The 19,526-nt window shown below is 51.6% G+C and overlaps 1 protein-coding gene across 3 annotated transcripts in view; it reads left to right on the top strand.

The window, feature by feature from the left end:
* DIAPH2 (diaphanous related formin 2) overlaps positions 1-19,526 on the top strand; it is a 2,453,123-nt gene that overhangs the window by 1,424,569 nt on the left and 1,009,028 nt on the right. For all 3 annotated transcript variants that reach the window (XM_073642200.1, XM_073642202.1, XM_073642201.1), the window contains one exon: positions 12,755-12,856. In XM_073642200.1, coding sequence (XP_073498301.1) covers positions 12,755-12,856 — 102 coding nt within the window. The remainder of the gene's footprint in view (positions 1-12,754; positions 12,857-19,526) is intronic.

The following is a 19,526-nucleotide window of genomic DNA, read 5'->3' as shown; positions in this document are numbered from 1 at the left end:
CTCTGCACAGACTGCTCCCGCCCTGTACACAGACTGCTCCCGCCCTGTACACAGACTTCTCCCGCCCTGTACAAAGACTGTTCCCACCTTCCATGCAGACTGCTCCCACCCTGCACACAGACTGCTCCCGCCCTGTAGGCAGACTGCTCTAGCCCTGTACACGGACTGCTCCTCCCCTGTACACGGACTGCTCCCACCCTCTACACAGACTGCTCCCGCCCTGTACACGGACTGCTCCCCCCCCTGTACACGGACTGCTCCCGCCTTGTACACGGACTGCTCCCCCCCCTGTACACGGACTGCTCCCGCCCCTGTACACGGACTGCTCCCGCCCTGTACACGGACTGCTCCCGCCCTGTACACGGACTGCTCCCGCCCTGTACACAGACTGCTCCCACCCTCTACACAGACTGCTCCCGCCCTGTACTCGGACTGCTTCCGCCCTGTACACGGACTACTCCCCCCCCTGTACACGGACTGCTCCCGCCTTGTACACGGACTGCTCCCCCCCCTGTACACGGACTGCTCCCGCCCCTGTACACGGACTGCTCCCCCCCCTGTACACAGACTGCTCCTGCCCTGTACACGGACTGCTCCCCCCCCTGTACACGGACTGCTCCCCCCCCTGTACACGGACTGCTCCCGCCCTGTACACGGACTGCTCCCACCCTCTACACGGACTGCTCCCGCCCTCTACACGGACTGCTCCCGCCCTGTACACGGACTGCTTCCGCCCTGTACACGGACTGCTCCCCCCCTGTACACAGACTGCTCCCGCCCTGTACACGGACTGCTCCCGCCTTGTACACGGACTGCTCCCCCCCTGTACACGGACTGCTCCTGCCCTGTACACGGACTGCTCCCGCCCTGTACACGGACTGCTACCTCCCTGTACACGGACTGCTCCCGCCCTGTACACGGACTGCTCCCCCCCTGTACACGGACTGCTCCCGCCCTGTACACGGACTGCTCCCGCCTTGTACACGGACTGCTCCCCCCCTGTACACGGACTGCTCCTGCCCTGTACACGGACTGCTCCCGCCCTGTACACGGACTGCTACCTCCCTGTACACGGACTGCTCCCGCCCTGTACACGGACTGCTCCCCCCCTGTACACGGACTGCTCCCGCCCTGTACACGGACTGCTCCCGCCCTGTACACGGACTGCTCCCGCCCTGTACACAGACTGCTCCCACCCTCTACACAGACTGCTCCCGCCCTGTACTCGGACTGCTTCCGCCCTGTACACGGACTACTCCCCCCCCTGTACACGGACTGCTCCCGCCTTGTACACGGACTGCTCCCCCCCCTGTACACGGACTGCTCCCGCCCCTGTAAACGGACTGCCCCCCCCCTGTACACAGACTGCTCCCGCCCTGTACACGGACTGCTCCCCCCCCTGTACACGGACTGCTCCCGCCCTGTACACGGACTGCTCCCGCCCTGTACACGGACTGCTCCCACCCTCTACACGGACTGCTCCCGCCCTGTACACGGACTGCTTCTGCCCTGTACACGGACTGCTCCCCCCCCTGTACACGGACTGCTCCCGCCTTGTACACGGACTGCTCCCCCCCTGTACACGGACTGCTCCCCCCCCCTGTACACGGACTGCTCCCGCCTTGTACACGGACTGCTCCCCCCCCTGTACACGGACTGCTCCTGCCCTGTACACAGACTGCTCCCCCCTGTACACAGACTGCTCCCCCCCTGTACACAGACTGCTCCCCCCTGTACACAGACTGCTCCCGCCCTGTACACAGACTGCTCCCCCCTGTACACAGTCTGCTTCCGCCCTGTACACAGACTGCTCCTCCCCTGTACACAGACTGCTCCCCCCCTGTACACAGACTGCTCCCCCCTGTACACAGACTGCTCCCCCCCTGTACACAGACTGCTCCCCCCTGTACACAGTCTGCTTCCGCCCTGTACACAGACTGCTCCTCCCCTGTACACAGACTGCTCCCCCCCTGTACACAGACTGCTCCCCCCTGTACACAGACTGCTCCCGCCCTGTACACAGACTGCTCCCGCCCTGTACACAGACTGCTCCCCCCCTGTACACAGACTGCTCCCGCCCTGTACACAGACTGCTCCCCCCTGTACACAGACTGCTCCTCCCTGTACACAGACTGCTCCCCCCTGTACACAGACTGCTCCTCCCTGTACACAGACTGCTCCTCCCTGTACACAGACTGCTCCTCCCTGTACACAGACTGCTCCTCCCTGAACACAGACTGCTCCCCCCTGTACACAGACTGCTCCCCCCCTGTACACAGACTGCTCCCGCCCTGTACACAGACTGCTCCCCCCTGTACACAGACTGCTCCCGCCCTGTACACAGACTGCTCCCCCCCTGTACACAGACTGCTCCCCCCCCTGTACACAGACTGCTCCCGCCCTGTACACAGACTGCTCCCCCCTGTACACAGACTGCTCCCCCCTGTGCACAGACTGCTCCCCCCCTGTACACAGACTGCTCCCCCCTGTACACAGACTGCTCCCCCCCCTGTACACAGACTGCTCCCCCCTGTACACAGACTGCTCCCGCCCTGTACACAGACTGCTCCCCCCTGTACACAGACTGCTCCCCCCTGTACACAGACTGCTCCCCCCCTGTACACAGACTGCTCCCGCCCTGTACACAGACTGCTCCCCCCTGTACACAGACTGCTCCCCCCCTGTACACAGACTGCTCCCCCCTGTACACAGACTGCTCCCGCCCTGTACACAGACTGCTCCCGCCCTGTACACAGACTGCTCCCCCCCTGTATACAGACTGCTCCCCCCCTGTACACAGACTGCTCCCCCCTGTACACAGACTGCTCCCCCCTGTACACAGACTGCTCCCCCCTGTACACGGACTGCTCCCGCCCTGTACGGAGTCTGCTCCCGCCCTGTACACAGACTACTCCCGCCCTGTACACAGACTGCTCCCCCCCTGTACACAGACTGCTCCCGCCCTGTACTCAGACTGCTCCTCCCCTGTAAAGAGACTGCTCCCCCCTGTACACAGACTGCTCCCGCCCTGTACACAGACTGCTCCCCCCCTGTACACAGACTGCTCCCCCCTGTACACAGACTGCTCCCCCCTGTACACAGACTGCTCCCCCCCTGTATACAGACTGCTCCCCACCTGTACACAGACTGCTCCCCCCTGTACACAGACTGCTCCCCACCTGTACACAGACTGCTCCCCCCTGTACACAGACTGCTCCCGCCCTGTACACAGACTGCTCCCGCCCTGTACACAGACTGCTCCCCCCCTGTACACAGACTGCTCCCCCCCTGTACACAGACTGCTCCCCACCTGTACACAGACTGCTCCCGCCCTGTACACAGACTGCTCCCCCCTGTACACAGACTGCTCCCCCCTGTACACAGACTGCTCCTCCCTGTACACAGACTGCTCCCCCCCTGTACACAGACTGCTCCCCCCCTGTACACAGACTGCTCCCCCCTGTACACAGACTGCTCCCCCCTGTACACAGACTGCTCCCCCTGTACACAGACTGCTCCCGCCCTGTACACGGACTGCTCCCCCCTGTACACAGACTGCTCCCCCCTGTACACAGACTGCTCCCCCCTGTACACAGACTGCTCCCCACCTGTACACAGACTGCTCCCCCCTGTACACAGACTGCTCCCCCCTGTACACAGACTGCTCCCGCCCTGTACACAGACTGCTCCCGCCCTGTACACAGACTGCTCCCGCCCTGTACACAGACTGCTCCCCCCTGTACACAGACTGCTCCCCCCTGTACACAGACTGCTCCCGCCCTTTACACAGACTGCTCCCCCCCTGTACACAGACTGCTCCCCCCTGTACACAGACTGCTCCTCCCTGTACACAGACTGCTCCCCCCCTGTACACAGACTGCTCCCCCCTGTACACAGACTGCTCCCCCCTGTACACAGACTGCTCCCCCCTGTACACAGACTGCTCCTCCCAGTACACAGACTGCTCCCCCCCTGTACACAGACTGCTCCCGCCCTGTACACAGACTGCTCCCGCCCTGTACACAGACTGCTCCCCCCTGTACACAGACTGCTCCCCCCTGTACACAGACTGCTCCCGCCCTGTACACAGACTGCTCCTCCCTGTACACAGACTGCTCCCGCCCTGTACACAGACTGCTCCCCACCTGTACACAGACTGCTCCCCCCTGTACACAGACTGCTCCCCCCTGTACACAGACTGCTCCCCCCTGTACACAGACTGCTCCCCCCTGTACACAGACTGCTCCCCCCTGTACACAGACTGCTCCCGCCCTGTACACAGACTGCTCCCCCCCTGTACACAGACTGCTCCCCCCTGTACACAGACTGCTCCCCCTGTACACAGACTGCTCCCCACCTGTACACAGACTGCTCCCCCCTGTACACAGACTGCTCCCCCCTGTACACAGACTGCTCCCCCCCTGTATACAGACTGCTCCCCCCCTGTATACAGACTGCTCCCCCCCTGTATACAGACTGCTCCCCCCCTGTACACAGACTGCTCCCCCCCTGTACACAGACTGCTCCCCACCTGTACACAGACTGCTCCCCCCTGTACACAGACTGCTCCCCCCCTGTACACAGACTGCTCCCCCCCTGTACACAGACTGCTCCCCCCTGTACACAGACTGCTCCCCCCTGTACACAGACTGCTCCCGCCCTGTACACAGACTGCTCCCGCCCTGTACACTGCTCCCCCCTGTACACAGACTGCTCCCCCCTTTACACAGACTGCTCCAGCCCTGTACACAGACTGCTCCCCCCCTGTACACAGACTGCTCCCCCCCTACACAGACTGCTCCCCCCCTGTACACAGACTGCTCCCCCCCTGTACACAGACTGCTCCCCCCCCTGTACACAGACTACTCCCCCCTGTACACAGACTACTCCCCCCCTGTACACAGACTGCTCCCCCCTGTACACAGACTGCTCCCCCCTGTACACAGCTCCCCCCTGTACACAGCTCCCCCCTGTACACAGACTGCTCCCCACCTGTATACAGACTGCTCCCCCCCTGTACACAGACTGCTCCCCCCTGTACACAGACTGCTCCCCCCTGTACACAGACTGCTCCCCCCTGTACACAGACTGCTCCCCCCTGTACACAGACTGCTCCCCCCTGTACACAGACTGCTCCCCCCTGTACACAGACTGCTCCTGTGACACCCCAGGGGTCTGGTTGCCACAGTGATAGAGATATTACGTCTGAGAGCAGGTGGGAGGTCTCTTGGTCAGGAATCCTATGCATGCCACACCTCCTGCCCAGTCCTGGGAGGGGAAGAACTTCCCCTGTATAAACCTGGGGCTGAGGCAGGGTTAGAGAGAGAGAGAGAGAGAACAAGAGTAGAGAAGAGAAGCAGCATAGGAAGAAACAACAGGAGCTCTGTGGGAGCAGTGCTACAAGGAGTCAGGGGCTGGCAGCTGCAGAGCTCGCCCTGACTGAGAAGTTATCACCGGACCCGGAGTCCGAGGCTGTGGGGACTAATCCTTACCCAGCAGCAGAAACCGACCGGCAGGGGATTGCAGGTCCTCTGGCCCAGAAACCCGAAGGCACGGTCACACGCGTGGGACCAGCACCGCCATCGTGGAGCGGAAGCCATTAGAAGGCCCCGAGTCACCGGCCATACGGGTGAGCACCACACGGTACACTCAGGGACGTGGGCTACTTTTACCCGCCTCTAGCAAGGTAGCCAGAAGAGTACAGTTAGCTGGGAAGGCCTACAACTCCGCCTGGCCAGGGGAGATCCCATCTGCTCAAGGACTGACCAGGCCCCGATCGCTAGCAAGTACTCCGGGAGGGTCTATCTTTGTCACCAGTAAAGACCCTGAACTACACGCATCGTCTCTGAGTGGTTCCTGCTACCCCCATCATCCACGTCGGCTGCCCTGAGGCCATACCCCTCCCGTTGGGGGTTATACCATCCCCGCTGCACCATCCTTCCACCGGCCTCAGCGGTCTGCCCTGCAGCGGCAGCTCCAAAGCTGCATTCAACGGGTGGCGTAGTCATCCAACATCTACTGCTAATAGACTCGCCACTTAGTTTGACTCCCTGGGCACGGACCGGGTCACCGCCACGAGACTACTACCCCCATCTGATCCGGCTCCGGGTAAGCCCCCGTGCACGCGATGCCGCACGACACAGAGGGCCCAGGGGCGCGTCAACTTTTGGCGTAGTCGGCAGGATTTCGTGCCCGCAACCACCGGGTACTGCGTGCCTGAAAAAGACTGTTCAAACTTACCAGTGGTGAAGTTTCCCGCCATCCGGCGCCATCTTTTGCCTTCTTCCCGCCATCCGCGAAGTTTTCCCGCCATCCGGCGCCATCTTCTGCCTTCTTCCCGCCATCCGTGGAGTTTTCCCGCCGTTGGACGCCATCTTGAAGACGCCGCGCGGGAAGAAGAGGGGCGTGGACTCCGAAGGCGCACGAGAACTGAAGCCCCGCCTCACGTCCGGACGTTGCGTAAGGTCCTGGAAGGAGCCCAGCAGACGCCGACGTCACAGGAGCGCGACGGAAGGTCCTCGACCCTGACGATCCACTGCGGAGCCGCGGCCTACGGAAGAGGATCATCGCAAGGTAGGCCACGGTCCACTGGGGGGGAGGAAGATGTCGGATACGGAGGAGAGCTTCACTGCCTCAACCCCCGCCAGCGCCAGCGCTGCTGCAGTCATGCCTTTCACCATGCCCTATATCCCGGGAGCAGCCTGGCTACCCCAATACTCAGGGGAGTCACATACCCTGCATGACTTTAGAGAAAAGCTGGATAGCCTCTTCCAGGTGTACCCCCTCACAGAGGAGCAAAAAGTGAGCATCCTGGTGGCCCAATTAACCAGGGCAGCCCAAAGGGAGGTAAAGTCCTGGCCACCTGGGAGGAGGACTGTCGCAGAGATACTAACCCAGCTAACCGAGGAGGAGCTGCAGTACTACCAATACGAGGAAAGCCAAGAGGACCCGGACGGGTCTGAGGACTACCCTCAGGAGGGAGCACAAAGAGGACATAGCTACTGAAGGGAAGTAGCGTGAATAAAGAGCTGTAAATAGTTACCCGTAAGGGTACAAGGACTGCTGCTAATTAAAATATGGTCCCCGTTGGGATTAGTGAATTGTTCCCCATGTGCCCCTATCTTAAACCAGGCTGAGGACTGTGAGCAGCCATTCCTTATCCCCACTGGCCGAGGACTGAGAGCGGCCATATCCTGTAAATAATTATGTGTTTCTAGTAATTTATGGGAGTCTTTGGTGGATTTACCGGGAATCCTTTGTACATAGTTGGAGCGTAACCCAGGACGGACTAAAGACTGTTAAGGACTCGGGGCAGGACAGACCCCTACCTGGTTACGTCTCCCTGTTTTGGTGAAATGGACACCTTTGTTTTCTTCAAAGACTGCACCCGGTTGCGGACATGCCGTGACCATCCTAATGTTTTTCTTTATTGCGTTGTTTCTGTTTGTAATTTGTTATGTTACAAAAATATGTTTAGTCCCGGAGTACTAAATTTCACTAGGGGGGAATGTGACACCCCAGGGGTCTGGTTGCCACAGTGATAGAGATATTACGTCTGAGAGCAGGTGGGAGGTCTCTTGGTCAGGAATCCTATGCATGCCACATCTCCTGCCCAGTCCTGGGAGGGGAAGAACTTCCCCTGTATAAACCTGGGGCTGAGGCAGGGTTAGAGAGAGAGAGAGAGAGAACAAGAGTAGAGAAGAGAAGCAGCATAGGAAGAAACAACAGGAGCTCTGTGGGAGCAGTACTACAAGGAGTCAGGGGCTGGCAGCTGCAGAGCTCGCCCTGACTGAGAAGTTATCACCGGACCCGGAGTCCGAGGCTGTGGGGACTAATCCTTACCCAGCAGCAGAAACCGACCGGCAGGGGATTGCAGGTCCTCTGGCCCAGAAACCCGAAGGCACGGTCACACGCGTGGGACCAGCACCACCATCGTGGAGCGGAAGCCATTAGAAGGCCCCGAGTCACCGGCCATACGGGTGAGCACCACACGGTACACTCAGGGACGTGGGCTACTTTTACCCGCCTCTAGCAAGGTAGCCAGAAGAGTACAGTTAGTTGGGAAGGCCTACAACTCCGCCTGGCCAGGGGAGATCCCATCTGCTCAAGGACTGACCAGGCCCCGATCGCTAGCAAGTACTCCGGGAGGGTCTATCTTTGTCACCAGTAAAGACCCTGAACTACACGCATCGTCTCTGAGTGGTTCCTGCTACCCCCATCATCCACGTCGGCTGCCCTGAGGCCATACCCCTCCCGTTGGGGGTTATACCATCCCCGCTGCACCATCCTTCCATCGGCCTCAGCGGTCTGCCCTGCAGCGGCAGCTCCAAAGCTGCATTCAACGGGTGGCGTAGTCATCCAACATCTACTGCTAATAGACTCGCCACTTAGTTTGACTCCCTGGGCACGGACCGGGTCACCGCCACGAGACTACTACCCCCATCTGATCCGGCTCCGGGTAAGCCCCCGTGCACGCGATGCCGCACGACACAGAAGGCCCAGGGGCGCGTCACTCCCCCCTGTACACAGACTGCTCCCTGTGTCTCCTGTCTCACATTGTATTACAGTAACTCTGGAAAGCTGAAGACTGATTATTTTTCTCATACACTGATTAGTACAGGGCTTTAAAGGGCAATCAGATAATTCTCTCTATCATCAAGAACAGAGCTACATCAGCGCTCTGCCCGATCATTAAGGAGAGGGTTCAGGGAGAAAACTGTAGGAGCTCAAGTCTGTACAGTGCTATAACAATACAAGGCTCATTGTGAAATCTTCATGACATGTGGCAGGTGACACACTCGGCTCTGCTACATCTATAGATTTCCAGCATGAAGTTGCCTCTCTGGCTGCATTCATAACGCTTCTTTACTCCAATGCTGCCGCCTCCTCGTTCTTCACAGGGTTAATGTCCCTAGTTTGGAAGCATAAAAGAAAGGTTATCATTTGGCAAGAAGTAAAAGGGCATCCCGGATCATCGCCTTCACTTAACTAACCTTTAAGAACGCAATTAACATTTAAAGAAAATAAAGTTTTTAGGAATGTTATAAAATAATTGCCAAAATTTTAATGGTTTGTGTTTCTGTAAGAGTTCCTTAATGTAGCAAAGTGCTGACGATCAGCAGATTACAAAGTGCCCTCTGTTCATAAAGCAAGAGCCGAACTGCTGAACCGAGGCCCGTCTGTGCGAAATGACCATCCGGAGGATCGCCGTAGAACCGCGATAGAACTGACATAGAACCGCAATAGAACCGCGATAGAACCACCTTAGAACCACGACAGAACTGCCATAGAACCGCGATAGAACTGCCTTAGAACCGCAATAGAACTGCCATAGAACCGCGATAGAACTGCCATAGAACCGCGATAGAACTGCCATAGAACCGCGATAGAACCACCTTAGAACCACGATAGAACTGCCATAGAACCGCGATAGAACCGCAATAGAACCGCCTTAGATCCGCAATAGAACTGCCTTAGAACTTCCATAGAACTGCCTTAGAACCGCAATAGATCCGCAATAGAACCGCGATAGAACTGCCATAGAACCGCGATAGAACTGCCTTAGAACCGCCATAGATCCGCAATAGAACTGCCTTAGAACCGCCATAGATCCGCAATAGAACTGCCTTAGAACCGCAATAGACCTGCCATAGAACTGCTATAGAACTGCCATAGAACCGTGATAGAACTGCCATAGATCCGCAATAGAACTGCCATAGATCCGCAATAGAACTGCCTTAGAACTGACATAGATCCGCAATAGAACTGCCATAGAACTGCCTTAGAACCGCCATAGAACTGCCTTAGAACTGCCTTAGATCCGCAATAGAACTGCCATAGAACTGCCTTAGATCCACAATAGAACTGCCTTAGAACCGCAATAGAACTGCCTTAGAACCACCATAGAACTGCTATAGAACCGCGATAGAACTGCCTTAGAACCGCCATAGATCCGCAATAGAACTGCCATAGAACTGCCATAGAACCGCCATAGATCCGCAATAGAACTGCCATAGAACTGCCTTAGAACCGCGATAGAACTGTTATAGAACCGCGATAGAACTGCTATAGAACCGCGATAGAACTGACATAGAACTGCCTTAGAACCGCAATAGAACTGCCATAGATCCGCCATAGATCCGCAATAGAACTGCCATAGAACCGCCATAGAACTGCCTTAGAACCGCCATAGAACTGCCTTAGAACCACCATAGAACTGCCTTAGATCCGCAATAGAACTGCCTTAGAACCACCATAGAACTGCCTTAGATCCGCAATAGAACTGCCTTAGAACCACCATAGAACTGCCTTAGATCCGCCATAGAACTGCCTTAGATCCGCAATAGAACTGCCTTAGAACCGCAATAGAACTGCCTTAGAACCACCATAGAACTGCTATAGAACCGCGATAGAACTGCCTTAGAACCGCCATAGATCCGCAATAGAACTGCCATAGAACTGCCATAGAACCGCCATAGATCCGCAACAGAACTGCCATAGAACTGCCTTAGAACCGCAATAGAACTGCCTTAGAACCGCAATAGAACTGCCATAGATCCGCAATAGAACTGCCATAGAACCGCCATAGAACTGCCTTAGAACCGCCCTAGATCCGCAATAGAACTGCCATAGAACTGCCTTAGAACCGCAATAGAACTGCTATAGAACCGCAATAGAACTGCCATAGAACCGCGATAGAACTGCCATAGAACCACCTTAGAACCGCCATAGATCTGCAATAGAACTGCCATAGAACCGCCATAGATCCGCAATAGAACTGCCATAGAACTGCCTTAGAACCGCCATAGAACTGTTATAGAACCGCGATAGAACTGCCTTAGAACCGCCTTAGAACCGCGATAGAACTGCCATAGAACTGCCTTAGATCCGCCATGGATCCGCAATAGAACTGCCTTAGAACTGCCATAGATCCGCAATAGAACTGCCTTAGAACTGCCATAGAACCGCCATAGAACTGCCTTAGAACCGCCATAGATCCGCAATAGAACTGCCATAGAACTGCCTTAGAACCGCCATAGATCCACAATAGAACTGCCATAGAACTGCCTTAGAACCGCCATAGATCCGCAATAGAACTGCCTTAGAACTGCCTTAGAACTGCAATAGAACTGCTATAGAACCGCGATAGAACTGCCATAGAACCGCCTTAGAACCGTCATAGATCCGCAATAGAACTGCCTTAGAACTGCCTTAGAACCGCCATAGAACTGTTATAGAATCGCGATAGAACTGCCTTAGAACCGCCTTAGAACCGCGATAGAACTGCCTTAGATCCGCCATAGATCCGCAATAGAACTGCCTTAGAACTGCCATAGATCCGCAATAGAACTTCCTTAGAACTGCCATAGATCCGCAATAGAACTGCCTTAGAACCGCGATAGAACTGCCTTAGAACCGCCATAGATCCGCAATAGAACTGCCATAGAACTGCCTTAGAACCGCCATAGATCCACAATAGAACTGCCATAGAATTGCCTTAGAACCGCCATAGAACTGCCATAGAACCACACGGTCATCTTACCGGCACTGCTGTGATAGATGGAGAGATGGATAGATAATGGATGTGATATATGGATGAATGAAAGGATGGATATATTGTAGACAGATCTGATATACTTATGGATGGATACATTGTATACAGATAAATATATATGATATACGGATAGGTAGCTGAAATAACGATGAATATTAGTTAGATATGAGATAGATTTAAAGGGATCTTTCAGCTCATTCTATCCTCCAAAATGATGACATCTGTGCAGGTTATAAGAATCTGCACCAAGTGGATAAAACCTAATTCTGCTCATTTGCTACAAGTGATATGCAAATGAGGCTGGAAGTGCTCTGGGCGGGACAGAGCTCCTCTACTGCCGCAGCTCCATTCTCAGCCTTGCTTCTCCCTTCACTAGGTGATTGACAGTCATAGTCCTCTAGTGGAGGTGCTCCATCCCGCCTAGGGCACTTCCATGTGCACATATCATCAGTTTCGGGGGTAGAATGAGCTGATAGATTCACTTTAAGATGTGAGACGGACAGATGCATAAATAGCAGAGGAACTTTGGGGCCCCATCAGTTCATAGGGCCACGGAGTGACTGCAGCACCTGTATCATGTATAGTGTGGTAAAGCAACTTGCTCAGCTCTCACAGAGGCAGACACAAGGAAACATGTCTCAGGTGAACTTCCTGAAGGTTTATTGGGATGCGGCATAAACCTCAGCAGGATTCCACAAAATAAACACGTCCTCTCCAGAATAACGAAAAACAAAAAGATAAAGTATTGTATAGTCCTTCAGTGGAGCTCTCTGGCTTCACCACACACACAGCCTGGAGACTTCCTTCTCCAGACCACACACACAGCCTGGAGACTTCCTTCTCCAGACCACACACCAGAGAAAAAAAACAGTGACTGAGCATTTAACCTTGCTCAGCCACACCCTGAGGTGGAGATAAAGTGAATGACTTCCCTCCCGTCTCTGTCATTCACAAAAAACACTCCCTTTGAACATGGTGGTTTAACCCCAACATATAACATCCTGGAGGAAATTGTAGGTTTAATTCTCTGAGGCAAGAAGCCGCAGTGAAACATATCTCCCCTCACATACAGTATATCACCAGTGACTCTGTCACAATAGTTACTCCCCTGCACAGTGCAGTAATTGTGACAACTAAGTAATTTTGCCACAGTTACTATAAATGAACTCTGTGTCATTTCTGAATTCCTTTGTTTTCCAGAATCTTATAAAGAATCTTCCGGAACAGAAGGAGCTGAATTCCTTGTCACAGCTGAAGAGCGAGTACGAGGATCTGTGCGAGCCGGAGCAATTTGGAGTAGTGGTACGTACCGAAAACAGACCAATAACTCAGCCGCGCCTGTCATCTGTCAGACGGAATAACAAGAAAGACATTTCAATGGTGTATTGATTTTCCCATTATAGTAACCCCTTACATTGGCGCGTGAGAATGGCCCGCGCCGCCTGCTAATATTATTTATCCGAGAGTGGCTCCATCTAGAGCGGCCGCAGAAAACCCTAATAATAAACAATATATTCACGGGGTCGGTGGCAACGACGCGTTCATCATCGGAGCGATCACTCCTCTATTACATAGAATCAACTCATAGAAGCAATGGGGCTCAGGCCTGACCGTCTACTACCAGTGTCTGAACAGGGGCGATAAAATGTGCAACACATATAATAGATTGTGGCTCTACCCTCTCACCCCAAAAATATCTATTGTCGATCCACAGTGGATATAAAAAGTCCACACGCCCCTGATAACATGCCAGATTTTTGTCTGGTAAAAAAAATCCAACCAAGAAGAATTATTTCCCCCTACCCCGTTTAATGTTGACATAATCTGTACAAATCCAGTGAGAAACAAACTGAAATCATTTTGAGAGGAAAATATAAATAACAAAACTACTATAATGTGGTTGAATAAGTGTGCACACCCTTTTATAATCGGGGCTGAGGTTGTGCTCAGAATTAGCACATTTACCCTCATGTTACATAGTAGTCAGCGCTTGGCCGCCGTCATTTACAGCAATTCTGATTAACCCCAAAGAAAGAGTCGTTGCTCTAGGAGGATTTTCCTGACATTTTCTGGTCTGTAAACAGCTGACAACACAGCAGAGGATCTCATTGTGCAAAGTTGTCAGGTAGGAGAAGGAACTAAAAGATTTCCCAGGCATCACATCCACCATGGACATTTTGACAATGTGATCAAGAAGGGGCTGAAATTTGACACCACATTGACATTACCGAGAACTGGACGTCCCTCAAAAATCGATGAAAAGACAAGAAGAAAATTGGTGCTGGACGCTGCAAAAGGCCGACAGCAACATTAAAGAAGCTTCAGGAATTTCTGGCCAGTCCTGGTTGTGGTCTGAATGTGACCACAATCTCCTGTCTTCTTCATATCTCCAGACAGTGGGGTCGGTGGGGAGATAGAGCCTTATCTTACAAAAAAAATCATCCAACCCAGGCTATGTGTTACCAAAACCTCCATCACATCTGCCAAAAGCCTCTGGGGGACGTGTTCTGTCTGATGAGACTGAGGGGGAACTTTTTGGTCACAATTCCACAAGGCACAAAGCCAACAGGGGTCATCACCAGAAGATCAACATCCCCACAATGAGGCATGGTGGGGACACATACTGCAGTGCTGACAGAAATTCAGAGGGGACTGCAACAAAGTATTACTGTAGGTTGTGAAGATGTATGCAACCACATTATTTTACTACTTTCTTTTTCTTTTTCCTCCCAAAAGGATTTCAGTTTTTCTCACTTTATTTGTACAGGTTATGAGCGACATTAGAGGGGGAAAAAGTTCTGAAATGATTCTTCTTGTAGGATTTTTTCACATGACAAAAACCTGAGATTTTTACAGGGGTGTGTAGTAAAGATGAGCGAATGAGAAACTTAAAGTCGCCTGGTCATGCTTTCTTTCCCAGGAAATTCGATTTGTGGAGAATAATAATTAAATGTCTTTTTATGCTGAATCATCTTTTCAGGCCCCAAAACATAATGAACATAACGTAAAATATAAAAATAATCTATAAACTCCCTGCTCACCTCTCGGACTCACCAATGCCTGGTCCTCGTCGCATCTTCAGATCCCCACCACTTGCGAGAAAGATCACAGATGACATGCACTGTGACCTCTCTCGCTTATGTGCAGAACTCTCTGGAAAACCCAGCTCGACGTGAGAGGCCCAGGGATTCCAATATGAGCAGCGGGGTTCAGAAGATGCAGAGAGGACCAGTGGTGAATAGCGGAGGCCAGAGAGGTGAGACTAAGCTATCAGAGTTTTTTTAATTTTTAACCTTTTGATGGCCCTGTATGGTACAGAAAGCAGAGCCAAGTATGCTGCCGGTGAGTGACCAGCCAAAATGTGAGCTGCAGCTGGGAGAGAGACATGCCCGGCTCTCTCTGAATGGAGACTGCTTGGGTCAGCTGGGAAAGCTGAGCAGTCTGTGTGTTGGAGCCGCAGAGAAACATGTGAAAGCTGCTGCCTGTTTAGTGTGAACTGTTCCAGCAGTTGAATACTTCTGTTTGTTGCTGGAGGCTGCGGGAGCTTGGGCTGAAGGTGACACCGAGACTGGTGGGATCATGGCTCTCTCTGCTCTGGGAGAAAGAGCATGTCCTATGAGGAACGGTTGCAGGATTTGGGAATGTTTAGCTTGCAAAAAAGAAGACTGAGAGGAGACTTAATAGCTGTCTACAAATATGTCAAGGGCTGTCACATTGTAGAAGGATAATCTTTATTCTCATTTGCACAAGGAAAGACTAGAAGCAATGGGATGAAACTAAATGGGAGGAGACACAGATTAGATATTAGAAAAAACTTTTTGACAGTTAGGGTGATTAATGAGTGGAACAGGCTGCCACGAGAGGTGGTGAGTTCCCCTTCAATGGACGTCTTCAAACAGAGGCTGGACAGACATCTGTCTGAGATGATTTAGTGAATCCTGCTTTGAGCAGGGGGTTGGACCAGATGACCCAGGAGGTCCCTTCCAACTCTACCATTCTATGATTCTATGATTCTATGATTCTATGATTCTATGAAAGGACTGTACTCTGTGGGGGGTTAGCCATGACATATATGTGCTGCTAAAAGAACTGTTTATTTGCTGTGATATCTTTGTGCCCAGAAGAGGCTGTTTCTGGTTTTCAATCCCTTGGAGTTTTATGAAAGCAATAAAACTGCACCTGTTTGGAGCAAGCTGCATTGCCTGTGTGAACGCTGCCTAATGTCTACCCGAGAGCATGAATCCTCTCCTCTCCCGCCAGGTGGCGTCTGATCCTCTTGTGATTGGATTCTACCAGTGAGTTCTCACGGAAGCAGCAATGATGCGACTACTTTGGAGATTATTAAATTACCTCCACAAAACGGTTCAGCAATTGATAGCGTGTAAGTGGCGCAATTAACACACTGAAGTCAGAATGGGGTATAGAGCGATGCAATGTGGTTGTTATTGCTCACTAATGGCCATCAACATGAATGGATACTAATGAGCAATAAGGAAAATTGCAATTCAGCTTTGAAGAGTGGAATTAAAAATAAATAAGGGGATGATTAAAGTTAAGTGCTTCAATTTATCATGTATTTTTTTGCAAAATAATGCTGTTTTCCTATTTCATACAAGGTGCACAATTTTCCCCAATTAAAAAATGTCCAAATTATACTATAGGATCAGTCTTAGAATAAGTTCCTATAAATAATAGAAAAGTTGTTCTGAGTTTTTTAGTAAAACAAGCAAAAGCAACATTAATCATAGAAGTGCAAATTACTGCAAAAAGTTTGAAAATAGTTTAATTCCTGCAAACATTTTTTAAAGCATTACTGTCATTACTGGTGACTTTTTAAAAATTAGTTGCCCTTTGTGTACACGAGGAATAACACTATTGCTGGCCATTATTTGACTTGTATCCTGTATTTTCACCATTTTTCACCTCTACAGATTATCTTCCTAATTTTCAGTTGTCTTTGAGCTTCTGGGAGGAGATTGGGTGCTATTATGTCTCCTACACACAGACGAGGGATTCCTGACATTCTCTCTAAGTTTCAAATATTCATAACCAGCGGCAGCATGGGGACATTATACCGCAGTACTGAGCAGTGTATCTGGGAGCCCAGCACCACAATGAGATAAACCACTTACACTGCTCAGTACTGCTGTATAAGTGGTTTATCTCATTGTGGTGCTGGGATCTCAGATACACTGCTCAGTACTGCTGTATATCTGAGATCCCAGCACCACAATGAGATAAACCACTTATACAGCAGTACTGAGCAGTGTATCTGAGATCCCAGCACCACAATGAGATAAACCACTTATACAGCAGTACTGAGCAATGTATCTGGGAGCCCAGCACCACAATGAGATAAACCACTTATACCGCAGTACTGAGCAGTGTATCTGGGAGCCCAGCACCACAATGAGATAAACCACTTATACCGCAGTACTGAGCAGTGTATATGGGAGCCCAGCACCACAATGAGATAAACCACTTATACAGCAGTACTGAGCAGTGTATATGGGAGCCCAGCACCACAATAAGATAAACCACTTATACAGCAGTACTGAGCAATGTATCTGAGATCCCAGCACCACAATGAGATAAACCACTTATACAGCAGTACTGAGCAGTGTATCTGGGAGCCCAGCACCACAATGAGATAAACCACTTTTACCGCAGTACTGAGCAGTGTATATGGGAGCCCAGCACCACAATGAGATAAACCACTTATACCGCAGTACTAAGCAGTGTATCTGGGAGCCCAGCACCACAATAAGATAAACCACTTATACAGCAGTACTGAGCTATGTATCTGAGATCACAGCACCACAATGAGATAAACCACTTATACAGCAGTACTGAGCAATGTATCTGAGATCACAGCACCACAATGAGATAAACCACTTATACAGCAGTACTGAACAGTGTATCTGGGAGCCCAGCACCACAATGAGTTAAACCACTTATACAGCAGTACTGAGCAGTGTATATGGGAGCCCAGCACCACAATGAGATAAACCACTTATACCGCAGTACTGAGCAGTGTATATGGGAGCCCAGCACCACAATGAGATAAACCACTTATACAGCAGTACTGAGCAGTGTATCTGGGAGCCCAGCACCACAATAAGATAAACCACTTATACAGCAGTACTGAGCAATGTATCTGAGATCCCAGCACCACAATGAGATAAACCACTTATACAGCAGTACTGAGCAATGTATCTGGGAGCCCAGCACCACAGTGAGATAAACCACTAATACAGCAGTACTGAGCAATGTATCTGGGAGCCCAGCACCACAGTGAGATAATCCACTTATACAGCAGGACTGAGCAATGTATCTGAGAGCACAGCACCGCAGTGAGATAAACCACTTATACAGCAGTACAGAGCAATGGATCTGAGAGCACAGCACCGCAGTGAGATAAACCACTTATACAGCAGTACAGAGCAATGTATCTGAGAGCCCTGCACCGCAGTGAGATAAACCGCTTATGCAGCAGTACTGAGCAATGCATCTGGGAGCACAGCACTGCAGTAAGATGAAATGTTAGTACAGCAGTACTGAGCAGTGTATATGGGAGCCCAGCACCACAATGAGTTAAACCATATATACAGCAGTACTGAGCAATGTATCTGGGAGCCCAGCACCACAATGAGATAAACCACTTATACCGCAGTACTGAGCAGTGTATGTGGGAGCCCTGCACCACAATGAGATAAACCACTTATACAGCAGTACTGAGCAATGTATATGGGAGCCCAGCTTCACAATGAGATAAACCACTTATACAGCAGTACTGAGCAGTGTATGCGAGAGCCCAGCACCTCAATGAGATAAAACATTATTACAGGAGTACTGAGCAGTGTATCTGGGAGCCCTGCACCACAATGAGATAAACCACTTATACAGCAGTACTGAGCAATGTATATGGGAGCCCAGCACCACAATGAGATAAACCACTTATACAGCAGTACTGAGCAGTGTATGTGGGAGCCCAGCACCACAATGAGATAAAACACTATTACAGGAGTACTGAGCAGTGTATCTGGGAGCCCAGCACTGCAGTGAGATAAACCACTTATATAGCAGTACTGAGCAATGTATCTGAGAGCCCTGCACCGCAGTGAGATAAACCACTTATACAGCAGTACTGAGCAATGTATCTGGGAGCCCAGCATAGCAGTGAGATAAACCACTTATACAGCAGTACTGAGCAATGTATCTGGGAGCCCAGCACTGCAGTGAGATAAACCACGTATACAGCTGTACTGAGCAGTGTATGTGGGAGCCCAGCACCACAATGAGATAAATCACTATTACAGCAGTACTGAGCAGTGTATATGGGAGCCCAGCACCACAATGAGATAAACCACTTATACAGCAGTACTGAGCAGTGTATGTGGGAGCCCAGCACCACAATGAGTTAAACCACTTATACAGCAGTACTGAGCAATGTATCTGGGAGCCCAGCACCCCAATGAGATAAACCACTTATACAGCAGTACTGAGCAGTGTATGTGGGAGCCCAGCACCGCAGTGAGATAAACCACTTATACAGCAGTACTGAGCAGTGTATGTGGGAGCCCAGCACCGCAGTGAGATAAACCACTTATACAGCAGTACTGAGCAATGTATCTGGGAGCCCAGCACCGCAATGAGATAAACCACTTATACAGCAATACTGAGCAGTGTATGTGGGAGCCCAGCACCGCAGTGAGATAAACCACTTATACAGCAGTACTGAGCAATGTATCTGAGAGCCCAGCACCCCAATGAGATAAACCGCTTATACAGCAGTACTGAGAAGTGTATGTGGGAGCCCAGCACCACAATGAGATAAACCACTTATACAGCAGTACTGAGCAATGTATCTGGGAGCCCAGCACCACAATGAGATAAACCACTTATACAGCAGTACTGAGCAGTGTATGTGGGAGCCCAGCACCACAATTAGTTAAACCACTTATACAGCAGT

This window comes from Phyllobates terribilis, unplaced genomic scaffold, assembly GCF_046119375.1.
Source record: "Phyllobates terribilis strain yellow unplaced genomic scaffold, ASM4611937v1 Scaffold_7__3_contigs__length_470593459, whole genome shotgun sequence".
In the NCBI taxonomy this organism is placed as follows: Eukaryota; Metazoa; Chordata; class Amphibia; order Anura; family Dendrobatidae; genus Phyllobates; species Phyllobates terribilis.
The sequence above is the reverse complement of the archived record's forward strand: the minus strand, read 5'-3'. Positions and strand labels throughout refer to the sequence as shown.